Source organism: Zootoca vivipara, chromosome 5 (genome assembly GCF_965207765.1).
Source record: "Zootoca vivipara chromosome 5, rZooViv2.hap1.1, whole genome shotgun sequence".
NCBI lineage: Eukaryota > Metazoa > Chordata > Lepidosauria > Squamata > Lacertidae > Zootoca > Zootoca vivipara.
Genome location: NC_142588.1, coordinates 11,980,681 through 11,994,106, shown reverse-complemented (window position 1 = coordinate 11,994,106; position 13,426 = coordinate 11,980,681). Strand labels below are relative to the sequence as shown.

The window sequence follows — 13,426 nt, the reverse complement described above, 5'->3', positions numbered from 1 at the left end:
GGGACCTGGGGAGGGGTGAAGGAGAGCTTGGGAGGGGGGTGGATGTGAGGGACAGGGGATATAGCGAAGTCCCTCCCCTCCTAAGTTCAAGCCAATCCCCGAGCACAGGGGGAAGCAGAGAGAGTTCCGATTCCAGTGGGGAAGCAGGAAGTCGTGTCCGAGGCTCAGGCAAGGTAGAGGAGCCAGGGTCCCAGGTGGGACAGGAAGGGGCGAATAAGGGCGGGAGACCCATCCCCCCAACTCCGGAATTACGCAGAAAGAGGAGGGGAAAGAGGATGGGTCTGCCAAAGCTTTTGTGTTGGAGAAAGACGCGCCAAAAGCCATTAGGAGGTTCTGAAACCGACTGACCACATCACTCCGTGTAAATAGCAATGACTTGAGCACTGTAAATACGCAGCACCAATAAAAGAATAAAATGCAGAGCTGCGTAGCGTCGTTACTCTGAAGTAGTCCACTCCGGCCACTGTGACACTACCATTTACCAAGTCAGCAATCTTAATTGCTGCTTAGCTGGCTTCTTTGTTCTCAGCAGGTATCTTCTTTGCTATCAGTGATAGCACTGCAAAGTGCTATGTTGTTGGAACTTCAGACAGTCTTGCAGTCTTGGGCAGCTGGCTGGTAGAGATCCTTACTTGCTTTAGGTATAGGCTACTGCTAGGACTGTATCACACAGATAGATTCCATTATACTGGTTTAGATTTAAGAAGCTCCAGTGTAGCAGATTGCTATTAAGTGAGTCCCCACCTTGGAGGAGAGAGAGAGCAGCCCTTCGTGAACATCCCAGGGCCGGGGAGAGAGGGCTGCACCAGGGACGCACACACCTCCCTTCCCTCAGACTTGTAATAAAAATACCAGTAAGACATCCCACCAAAAATAAGCCACCCTGTGGTTTTTTGAGAAAGAAAAGTAATAAGACGGTGTCTTAAAAAGGGGGAAACACGGTATATGGATACTATAGTACAGTCTAGCGTAGTTTATTGGAAATGTAACTTCAGCAGAAAAAAACCCAACCCATCTTGAATAGGAAGATTTCATTCCAGGAATATGCAGAGGCCTGCAGACAGTTAGTTCCCTTGATAACAGTGCAAATGAGCATGGAATGACTTCTATGATGATGATACACCCTTAGGAATAGGACAGTGTTTGCTTGTGCTTCAAGTGACTGAGAAACTACAGTACTTCTGTCCCTGAAAGGAAACTGAAGCTAAGATGTGGGATTGTATCTAATGAAGCACACAAAAAGTTTTGAAAGCAAGCTGTGTTTGCTTGGAGGGTGAAGTTGGCAAGGGGTATGCAGGATTAGAGTTTCATTAGTGAAGAATTCTTAGGTGGGTGGGCACAATGTACCCACAGGTCATTGTTGATTGGTGACCTATTGGCCAATATCTAGTGGGAAATCTTGTTGCCTCTTAGGAGCTGGGGTTCTTGTTAAGGTAGACCTTGGTCTGTCCTAGCAATGCACATTTTTTGCTTGAGTGTCTACTCAGCCTCTTTTTTTAATACAGGTCTCTTTTATTTTAACTATTAAAGTGGTATAGTGGTACCTTGGTTCCCAAACAGCTTAGTTGTCAAACAAATTGGCTCCCGAACGCCGCAAACTTGGAAGTACAGTAAGTGTTCCAGTTTGTGAACGTCCGACGTGGCTTCTGTGGCGTCCACAGCTTCTGCTTGAGTGCAGGAAGCTCCTGCAGCCAATCAGAAGCCACGCCTTGGTTTCTGAACGGTTTCGGGAGTCGGGCAGACTCCCGGAATGAATTAAGTTCAAGAACCAAGGTACCAGTGTATTGAGTTTGCACTCATACCTTATAGTTTTAGTCCAACCATAGGTATCCTAGGTAGAAAATCATGATCACACAAAACTGAGGTTGCTACACCCTTAGGTTAGAAGGATGCAGGTATTGGGGGGGGCGGGGGGGTACCTCTGGAAAGTGTCCAGAGGGTTGGTGTGGGTACAGTGTTCCTTTCTATGGGAATTGAAAAGTGCCTTAGTTCTTGCCTGCATGGTTCTGTCTCTTGTTGGGGTTATGGGGGCATTTTGCTATGAATCTGTATTTCAATACAGAGTAACACACCGAACCAGATATTCTAGAAGAGTGAGAAATTAAAAATAAGAATTCCCTTCCTATAGATTATGGCTTCCTTAATCAAACCAAGAATCAGTTGGAACTTCTGAACACATTCATACACTTGTAGGCTTATTCTCTCAAGCGTGGGTGATTGCCCTGTTTCTTCACCTTCTGATAATCAGATTTGTTTTGACACATCCACGATGACAGGACATTGCTTTTCCTCAATTCTGAGCACTGACGGTGGATTGTTTTCATTTTGTTCATAAATAGGCAGGTTGTTTGTTGCCAACTTACCAATTCTTTTGCAGCTGCTGGACCTGATGCACACCCTTCACACACGGGCTGCCACCATCTATAGCTCTTGGGCTGAAGAGCAGCACCATCTGGAGGCTGCGGGAAAGAAAATTGAAGCAGACTCTCAGACATTATGGGCCAATTGCTGGTGCCCATTACTGCAAGGTAAGCCTAGCCCATCCTAGCATACAAGAACAGGGCGGCCCAACTTTTCATATCAAGTGGGCTGCAAGAGAACTTTGATGTGGAAGCTGCAGGCTGCACACTACCTTGTCAAGGGGGAGGGGAGCAAGAGCAAAATTTGTCACCCCACCCCACCCCACCCTGTGCTCACACTGCCCTCTTCAACCTGGCTAAACAAAGTGCTGGGCTTTGTGAAGAAGGTGTGAGGCTCTAGCACGAACCTAGAGCCCTCACACTTCCTTCCCCAGGCTGGTAATGTGCTAACTAGGCTTTAGGAAGGAGATGGGAGGACTCTAGGACCCTGTCAGAGCCTTCAAGCTTCCTTCTCAAAGCTCAGCACCTTGCTTACATGGCTTTGGAAAGGCAGCATGAGGGCCAGGGAGGGGTGTCAAATGTTGCTGATAAAGGCCTTGAGCATTGGGTTGTGCATTGGACTGCCCTGGACTAGAAGATAGCAGCCACCTGCATCAGAATTGGACATGAGGCAGTTGAAGTAATACACTTTAAGGGAAGAGTGATATTAAACAAAAAAAAAGTTTGTTAACCATCAGCATCATCACTTTATTATTTATACCACGTCCATCTGGCTGGGTTTCCCCAGCCACTCTGGCGGCTCCCAACAGAATATTAAAAACATGATAAAACATCAAACATTAAAAACTTCCCTAAACAGAGCTGCCTTCAGAACACATATTCAGAACACGTTAAGAGCAGCTTGAGATGTGTGTTCAACAGAGCAGAGACTGGGCTTATTATATGTGCTTGATATTCTATGTCAGTCTCACACATGCATTTTTGAAGGGAGTTTCCATTCAAAACTAGTAGCATAATTAAGCTGCTTGTTGCTAGTAAGCATCTTGCTACCGACCCTGTTATTTATTTTCACTGCACTTTGAGAAGCTCAAATAGTATTCCCCCTTTGCTTTTAAGAAAGATTTTCATGCCAAAATATTACAAACTTTTCCTAGTGACTTACTGGTCCTGGTGGACTCCCCACCGTGAACCTTCTGATTCGTTACACACAGGAACACCTGATTTGAATGGCTCACGCATACAGTTCTCTAGATTGCAGCCCTCTCTAGATTGACAGCAACTCAGGATTGTAATGGAGTAAATTATATTTCTATGTGACAGACCCATGGGTTGCTGTGACAGATTCATTTTTCAGCCATGCTGAAAACCTGGGAAACCCAGGGCTCTATGATGGTCCAGGACTACATTTAATAAGCATCCAACGGTTTTGTGCTTTTGGGGAGGTTGTATGAAGGATGTAAGCAAGGGCTGGAGTTGCTTGATGCAGAATGAAGATTCTCCCTCTCATTTTAACTTGCACTCTTTGCAGGTATTGCCTGCCTGTGTTGTGATGCAAGGCGACAGGTGCGGATGCAGGCGCTGACCTACCTGCAGCGGGCTCTCCTTGTGCATGACCTGCAGGCTCTGGATGCCTTAGAGTGGGAATCCTGTTTCAATAAGGTACTGTTATATGCCTGCATCAGCAAGGGAATGCGGGCAAATGGGCTCATCTTTCCAGGGGGAGCAATGGAAGCTTGTGGAGGAAGATAGGGCTTCCCCTGACCCTAGCCTTGCCCAGTTCTGGCACAATTTATACTGTGTAACTTGCTTCCACCTCCTAGTCTTTTTCCTCCCCTGGCAGAATATGCTTCTTGAGGCAGGGAGGACATCTGAGAGATTTCTTGAAGGTGAGACAGTAGATCTGCCTGGTCATCACACACTCTTTATCTGCTTTCCTTTATCTCTTTATCTGCTATCCTGACAAGTGGCAATGCAGAAGAACAGTCAGGCATGAGGGAGAGTTTTCCGGGCTGCAAACCGACCAATTTATTTATTTATTAAGGTCCCAATGTAGTAATTTATTAAGGTACACAGATGAAAGGTTAAATGTTCAAGGCAAATAGAACAGATGATCTGTTTTCCTTTATCTTAAAGGTATCTCACCTGTACATTTGAAAATCTAGGCAGGTCCAAAGCATATATTGCACATCTTTTTTCTTTTCTTTCTTTCTTTCTTTCTTTCTTTCTTTCTTTCTTTCTTTCTTTCTTCCTTTCTTCCTTTCTTCCTTTCTTCCTTTCTTCCTTTCTTCCTTTCTTCTTTCCTTTCCTTTCCTTTCCTTTCCTTTCCTTTCCTTTTTGGTAATATTGCACATCTGATAGAAAGGACTGCCCCTATTTCAAGTAGAAACAGCAGAAATCCTCTTCTCCCCCCCCCCCCCAGTTCTGAAGGCTTGGGAGACAAGGGGGCTTTCAGCTCCTTTGAGGGCAAGATGAGTTTTCCTACCTCAAATTAGAACAATCCAGTGGGAAGCAGGACATGTAGCCCCTTTACAGCATAGTTGTAAGTAGGCAGCAAATTCCTACTTGCATAGCGTTTGCCACCCTGGTGCTTTCTTGATGCTCTGGACTACAGTTCCCATCAGCTGTGGTCAGCACAGACCTTCAGTGGGCCTCTGCATCTTGCCTCCCTCAGTTGCAACCAATTCACTGGAAGATGTGCGTCCATATAAGTCAATAGAAAACTAGCTAGGGTGAAGAGCAGTTCAAGGAGAATTGATATGGTTGCATCATCATTGGAGGGGGTGATTTCTCTTAGGGCAGCCTTATTTTTCTTTGTCCCCCTGGACCCCTTCCCAATAATCTTTATGTTGTTGTGATCATCTGCTGCCCCCTAGAAAAAGTCAGGCTGCAGGAAAGCTTCCTGCTCTCAACCCATACTTTATATTTTGCCTCCTGTTCTTATTTACCAGCGTGTTGTTTATCTTGGATAATAGGTGCTGTTTCCTCTGCTGACCAAACTCCTAGAAAATATCAGCCCTGCGGACGTCGGTGGAATGGAGGAGACCAGAATGAGAGCCTCTACTCTCCTCTCCAAGGTGCGAGGCCTCTTACTTTACTTTTCAGAGAGTGAAGCTTTCTAATGTTAAGTATATCACTTTAAAGGTCCCTATGACTGCCTATTAGGTAGTGGGGATGATCAGACTTGAACTGGGGCTTTCAGGAGACACCCAGTGTCTCCACTTTGAATTGCTGCCTTCCTTTGAACTGGTGTCCCCATTCCCAGTGGGAAGTGGTGGAGTAGCCTCCTGCCCTGCATTCATTGTCACTAAACAAAAACAAAGTCTATTCTCCTAGTAACTTTTTTCTATTTATATGTACTTCATCTGCAATCTCTGTAGCAGAGTGAGGAATTTGTTTTAGCTCCCTGTGGTTGGTTGGCTAACAAGCTTTAAGGAGCTAGAGAGGATTTATTTTAAGTAACTACATTTTCACCTTTACAGTTGAAATGAAAGGATAACTTGCAAAAAGACAACTCTGCTTGTGCAGGACCCCCCCCCCCCATTTAAACACAGAATTTAAAGCTTAACAACATTTTGAAGTAATATCACCTTGCCTGTCTTAAGTCTGGCCATCTATGTTAAGATTGTAGCATGTGTACAACCTTGTTCATTTCATTAAATTGATTGCTCTCGCAGGATTTAAGCATTGTGGCCACATGATCTTGTGATTTTTTACAAGAGGCCTTAAACAAGTTTTTGGGCCACCAATCTGAAAGGGGAGGGCTCAAGTGTGGCACAGCATTCCCGGGGTTTGGAATCCTTTAACAGGGCAGAACTGTTTAGGATAGATAACATTGAACATACCCTGTGGTGTCAGAGCAGCCACCTCAGGCCCCTCTTCCTCTCATGCTATATATGCTTACTATGTCATCTTCTGTTCTTTTCTAGGTCTTTCTGCAGCACTTGTCTCCGCTGCTCTCCCTCCCAACCTTTGCTGCACTATGGCTGACAATTCTGGATTTCATGGACAAATACATGCATTCTGGGTCCAGTGACTTGTTGGTATGTATTTGCTGCCCCTTCAGGTTTCTAGGATCTCTCCTTGCTAGGCCCATGTCTAAAATGCATGTTAACACCCCTCTGGGCCTTTCCACCCCTCTTGGTCTTCCAGTGATCCACTGGGCAGCCCCATGATAACCTCTGATAGTGATCTAAAAGAGGACTTGAGGGAGCAGTTGATTCAGAAGGAAGAAAGTGTACAGGATCTCAGATTTTAGGTCTTAGATATGTCTTGCCTTGCAGCCAGAGGCCATCCCTGAATCACTGAAAAATATGCTGCTAGTAATGGACACGGCTGGAATATTCCACAGTGCTGACTCACGAACAGGTTACTCTGATCTCTGGGAGATCACCTGGGAACGCATAGATTGCTTTTTGCCAAAACTGCGGGATGAGCTCTTCAAACAGACAGTCATCCAAGGTATGCAAGCCAACCACTTTGTATTATGTTTAGAATCTGTGAACAAGCTTCATGTTCTGAGAGAGGCACTTGAGGTTTTATAGAAGTGGCCATGCAAGGTTCCTTGCAGAAAGAAATGAAACAAACAGGAAAGCATGCTTAGTTACTCACTGAAGCAAAGCTCTATATTTTAGCTCAGCATGTTTGGTAGTAAAACTCCTTCAGGAACTTGAAAAATGTGTGAGTTCTTAAAATTCAAAGCCACCTTATTCTTCACATCTAATCAACTTGTAAACCTAGTTCAGTATAGATGGCGAGGGTTGCGTTCCTACTTTTTCAAGCTGTTTCTTGAGTTGGTTAGAGTTTGAGTACAGGGTGTTTTTGAACATTAATAACACAAGTTTTTCAAGCTCCTGACGGGGCAGTGTTTTACTCTAAAATGTGTTGAGCTGCAATAAAGAGTTTTTCATCAATGAGCACCAGAGCCTGTTCTCCTGTTCATTTTTTTCTCTTAAGGCATTTATTTTCCCCTTTTCTTGTGCTCCTTGCAGAAGGGAGCCAGTGCTTGGGGCTTGAGATGGACCCTAGAATGCAGTAGATCTGAGGCTTTACTAGACAGCAACAGAAATGGAGCTCCTAGCCAATCCCAAAACCAATGTTGCACATCTCTTGCTTTCTTTGCCTGAAAAGATGCCTGGGCCTGAGCTCAAACAGTCCTGATGGCTTACTAAGTTAAGATTCACACCACAGTTCATGCTTTGATTCCCTTGATGATGCAGACTATTGGGGAGGGGGGCTGTTGCACTAGAATAGACTCCTGATATCTTGTCATAGCAGAGAATACTCGTGGTTGGGTTGGTGTGTATAGTCTTGTCCCATGTTGCCAGAGCAGCCTGATCTGTCATGAGTGGGAGCACGCAGTCTTGATTTAAGGGAAAGCCTTTTTCCTCAAGAGGTATAATCTTTCTTTCTTTTGCTTGCTGTTTTTATTTAGACCCAGTCCCTACCTTACCAATAGAGATGCATCCTCCCAAACCAACAGTATCTTCCCTGCCACATTCCCCTGGAGGGGATACAAAGACTGCCACCCATTCAGCACCCTCTGAGAAGTCTCCTGAGCTGGCAGCCATTGGTAAGTCCTACAGCTTCTATCACCACCACCACCACAATCTAATACACATGATATAAAAGGAATGGGAAGGGAAGAGGAAGCAAGCATTGGAGAGGTGTTGTTTCACTGGCTGATGAATGGGAACATGTTTGTCTCCTCCTTGCCATATTCTTCCTGAGAAGCAAGTGGCCTATGTCACCTAGCTGGTGGCAGAAACAAGAGTTTGCCTCCTTTTCAGGCAGGCAGCGAGGAAACAAACCCCCTGCAGCAGTTCCTTTTCTGTCTTATGGGTGGGACCAGATCTCTTCTTTGCTGCAAACTGGTGGCAGTAGTGACAGCAGCAGCAGTATTGCATGACTGTAACTTTTCGAATATCCTCATCATTGAACATGATGCTTTACAAACTAATGTAAGTTTTTTTAAAAAAGCGAACCAGCAACAAACATATTCCTGTTCCAGGTTGGTTACAGTCTAAAGTCTTACAATGCGTGAAGTACAGTAAACAGAGGAGAGGAATCCGTATTTGTTCATTTTATATCCTGCCTTTCCACCAAATGGTGCTCAGGGCGATTAACAGCAGTAAAATACAAAGTAAAAATAAAAACAAGTAGGTAAAAACATCAGTAAAATGCATCCATTTGTATATTTACAGATGCCCTAACAAGGTGGGTAATGAGGTCACACACTTCTCTGACTAAAATTGCTTTAGACTGCTGGCTGGAGGGTTAAAGATGGGGCTAGACCAAGAAGAGGTAGCGCTGGATAAAAGAGAGAGAATTCAGTTGCACTGCTTAAGCTTCAGTTAGAGGTTAGGCCAAAGCTTTCTCATAAAAGATGAGTTTCAAGGTGAGGTTTGAAGGGGAGAAAGAGTTGGCGCCACATGTGCTTGTGTTCTGAGAGTTCCAGCCTAAGGAGCATCAAGGAAGAATGGGTAGAACAATTTAAGAGGAGAGGAATCTGTTGAACTGCTAAAGGTGTAGAGTTAAAGAAACAAATATATCCCCACTAATCCCCCTGGCCTACCACCCATTATTCCATCACGCAGCACAAAACCTCCAGATTAAAACCTGGCAAACCAGAGGCTTATATTGCCTAATAGACTTCTATAAAAATAACAAACCCTTGACAACACAAGAAATGCAAGGCAAACTAGAAGACACCCAAATGCCCTGGTTAACACTTCACCAATTACATGCCTTCTTAAACAATCCAGTAATAAAATCAGCAGCAACTAGGCCCCTGACAACCTTTGAAAACCTCATCCTAACAACACAGGGACACGGCAGAGGGATGGTATCTGCAATACAAAATACTACTCCAAAACCCCACAAACTCCCTAGACGCAATAAAAGAAAAAGGGAAGATGACATAGGATACGAGATTAACCCCACTCAATGGACCAGAATGTGGACTAACCCCACCTTTAAATCCATATCAACGAAAAGAAAAGAACTCACTCTGAAACTAACCTACAGGTGGTACCTAAAGCCAAGAAAATTAGCGCTAATATGCCCAGGATCCTCACCAAAATGCTGGAGAGGGTGCACCTACACAGGCACACACCTCCACATGTGGTGGTAGTGCCCCAAAATCCAACTATTCTGGACAACAATCATACGAGAAATAAGTAAAATAACCAAACAAGTATTAGAAACCACCCCAGAACTGGCCCTACTAAACATCTTCCAAGACAATAATGCCCATTTACACCACAAAGAACTCATAACCCACCTACTTTCAGCAGTCAGAAATATCATAACCAGACACTGGAGAGACCTGTCAGGAGTAAGCATGGACCAATGGTACCAAATAGTATGGGAAACAGCCTTACTAGAAAAATTAACCAATAAGCTGAAACAGACACGGGAACAAATACTGTAGAAGACCGCTTCACCCTGATATGGCTCCCCTTTATCACATACACAGCCCAACAAGTTAATGACAAAAATCCACTAACAGCATACAAATCAATATGGCAAACCTGATCCAAAACACCCATCCCCCCCCACAGGAAAACAATAACAAAGACCACCACAGCCAACCACAAATGAACAAACACACCCTAGGCCAACCCCAACCTCCCTCACCACCAAAGGAACACAGACGAACAACAGAGAACCTGCACAAGTAACGCTGACATCAAACCCTACATATATTAAGTAAAATAGAAACATTGTCACCCGACCCCACCCACCCCCTCCCTGTCCACCTCTCTCCCCCTTTTCTTTCTAATGTCTCAACAAATGAAACTGATTTGTAAAAATGATACATGGAAAAAATACGAGAGAGAGTCATTGCACATACTTTTGTAAATCAAGAAATCTTTAATAAAAAATGGGGGGGGGGGGAGAAACAAAATTGGCAGAATGAGAAACAGAATGGGAAACTAGTATAGGAATTGGAGGAGGCACATCACATCGTGTGACTGAAGAGGCAGTGAGTAGATGATGATGATGATTTATTAATTTATTAAATTTATATACCGCCCTATACCAGGGGGTCTTAGGGCAGTTCACAGAATAAAATCAAGATATAAAACCACAAAAAACCTAATAAAGATGAAAACAACAATCCAATAGCCCCCCCCAACAAAAAACTCATTTTAAAAGGGCATAGGATGTAAATAGGATCAACCAAAGGCCTGGTTGAAATTTTGCCTGGTGTCTAAAGGTGTATAATGAAGGTGCCAGCCAAACTTCCCTGGGGAGAGCATTCCACAGATGGGGAGCCACTGAAGAGAAGGCCCATTCTCGTGTTGCCACCCTCCGAACCTCTTGAGGAGGGGGCACACAAAGGAGGGCCTCAGAAGATGATCTCAGGGTCTGGGTAGGTTCATATGGAAAGAGGCAGTCCTTGATATTACGGTCCCTGGAACAGGAAGTGAAAAGAAACCAAGAGAAAAAGGAATGATTTGTGTGTACTTCTACACACCAAGAGTGAGCTAGGTAAAGCTTGGGGAGGTCATGGAACATATTATCTGGTGACTAATTTTCCTCTTGAACAAGGGAAAAATCTATTCTCTTCTCTTAGCAGACCCTGAGACGGCTTCAGTTCCAAGCAGTTCCAGTCTCTCTGGACCACAGTTCCACCTTCCAGCAGCAGCACCTGTGAAAGTGAGCTCGGCGAAAGATGCACCTCAAGCGGTGGCACAGCAACCTCTTATTCTTCAGCCTCTGGCCTCCCCCTTACAGGTGGGAGTGCCACCTATGACTCTACCTATTATTCTGAACCCAGCCCTCATAGAGGCCACCTCTCCTGTGCCTCTTCTGGCCTCTCAGCGGCCGACTGACCCCATGACAGCTTCTGAAGTCAACTGAGGAGAGGAGTAAAGAGGACAGTTGGCTGTAAGGGGTGATGGTGGTACAGGATGCTCTGTCTGGTAGAAGCCATGGTTGCTGTAGGGAAGCCCCTAGCAGAAGTGTGGAAGGCCACTTTGCAATGTGGCTGTCCTCCCCAGTGGACCTAAGGCCAAAATTTCCATCCCAACCCATCTGTTCCATGGCCCTTGGCTCCTTTTGTGCAGAGGCAATCTCTGTGTGGATGATGGCCAGCTTCTCTTTAGAGTTAGGGGGCAGCAGTCAGTTTTTCAGCACACACCTTCTGCTGCCTGTGATCTAAAAGAAAAGAAAGAAGGTAGGCGTTTCCTTCAGAGTGGAGCAGAGGAGCCAGATTCCCTAGGAAATTAAGCAGAGACGCTCCTATTATGGATATTTGCTTGCCTATATTCTTTGGCATTGACTTGAGAATATGACTTTTCCTATCACCACTCTTTGGCTTGACTCTTCAGGGTACTCTTCAGCTACTCTGCTGGGTAGCGAGAGCTGGGGGAAAAAAATATCTGCCCACTGGACAAGACCAGAGAATGTGGGAAAGGAAGCAGAGGCCTGGGCCCAGGACAGGGAGGGGGAACCTCTGCCGTGCTGAGCGAGCCGTACTATCTTGACTAAGTCTTGTACTGGAAGCTCTCCTCCTTTCAGTTAAATCTCACTGGGTGCCCTCCAGGGATTCTTTGCTTGCACTCACGATCACTTTGCAAGATAACTGGACTCGGGCGATTAGTGCCTGATAAGGTGAGAGGCTTCTGGGAGCGGGCAGGAATTGGCCTCTACCATACATGATGTTATAACTCATTTGGGAACAGGCTGCTAAATTTTCCTTCTGATCCCTGCTAGCGTTTGCTTTCACTTTAGGAGGATGCCCTTAACCCCTCCTGCACCTCTGGCCTCTTAGCACAAAAGCAGAGTGAAATGTGTCTCATCTAGTGCTTCCTTCCTCTCATGCATTAGGCTAAAATTCTCCACATTTATTGCAGAATCCCATTGGGAACTGAAGCCAGTGTCTACTGTGTGGAACGGCAGGTGACTGTGTGTGTGTATATATATATAAGGAGTCTATTGACTTTTTACAGTGGAATAAATATGACCTGTAAATGAATTATTTTGGCTTAGCAGTTATTCTCCCCCGCCCCATCCCCCCCACCAGGGGTGTCAACTTGAATAAAGTATTGGGGATCCCAGGTAAGCCGCACCCCGTATAATCAATCACATGATGTGACACACACACCATTTGAATGGCCATCAACTTGGGGGGGGGGCGGCGCGCGATCTCCTCAAATATTTTATATTCCCCTATCATATTCATATTTTGATGCTGTTTGAGGACGTGGATCTTTTACCACCCTTAACTATTGAGGATAGTTTCTCACGGACATGAGGTTCTTGTCCCAACCTTGGGGACTCAGCCAATCCAGCCTTTTCAGGTGCTCCTCATCTGTCCTGAGGTGAGGGAGGCGCTGCAGATGACCAATTGTCTATTGATGCCATTAGGTAAGCCCACATGGTGGCGCGTACAGTCCATTGGCACCACACTGCTCCTCACTCACCAATCTGCTTGATGTCCACTCAGGCATGTTGTGGTGGAGCATGTGCATCCCATGAGCACATGGAATGCCTGCTAGAGTGCACAGCCTGGAGTGCCTGCCTCTCTGCCGCCTCAGTCTCCCCTGCATTTCCTGACAGTACTGCCTGTGATGCACTGAAAAGGAGATTAGGCAAGACAGCCAGTCATTCCAAGCCAGTAATAAGCAAACATTACTTGTGGAGGGGGTGGTGTCAGGACGAATGGCCAGGGGGCTGTTTCCCCCTCAACATCCCTCTCTCCCTTTTCTCACACTTGAGACTTGGCAGAGCACTCCTAGGTTGCAGTTAGGAAGGAACACAGATATTGTGTGTGCGTGTGTGTGCGCGCACACACCACAAAATTGTTGCCTTCAATCGCAGTGTGGCTAGAATCCAATTTCTGTCACTGTAAAGTAGGGATTAGCAATTATGAAGGCTTTGGGGTCAGGTCTGCCCCTCTGTGTGATACCAGCTGGTCTCCCAATTGCCCATATTAGTGCACATTTTACAAAGACGTGCATGCAAACATGTCTATATCAATGGGAAATAACATTAGCAGTGGCATTCTGCTAAGACAGTTGCTTGCAAAAATGTGTACATTAGGCAAAATGGCACAGAGA

General features: G+C 45.3%; 1 protein-coding gene across 22 annotated transcripts in view; it reads left to right on the top strand.

The window, feature by feature from the left end:
• The window catches only part of GBF1 (golgi brefeldin A resistant guanine nucleotide exchange factor 1), a 90,682-nt gene extending 78,340 nt beyond the window's left edge, over positions 1-12,342 (top strand). For 10 of the 22 annotated variants that reach the window (XM_088670083.1, XM_088670079.1, XM_035137350.3 and 7 more), the window contains 7 exons: positions 2,378-2,528; positions 3,889-4,019; positions 5,333-5,434; positions 6,287-6,400; positions 6,641-6,818; positions 7,792-7,929; positions 10,939-12,342. In XM_088670083.1, coding sequence (XP_088526209.1) covers positions 2,378-2,528; positions 3,889-4,019; positions 5,333-5,434; positions 6,287-6,400; positions 6,641-6,818; positions 7,792-7,929; positions 10,939-11,225 — 1,101 coding nt within the window. In that variant the 3' untranslated portion in view covers positions 11,226-12,342. The remainder of the gene's footprint in view (positions 1-2,377; positions 2,529-3,888; positions 4,020-5,332; positions 5,435-6,286; positions 6,401-6,640; positions 6,819-7,791; positions 7,930-10,938) is intronic. The other 12 variants (XM_088670085.1, XM_088670084.1, XM_088670081.1 and 9 more) reach the window with 4 other exon arrangements.
• Positions 12,343-13,426: the final 1,084 nt, after the last annotated feature.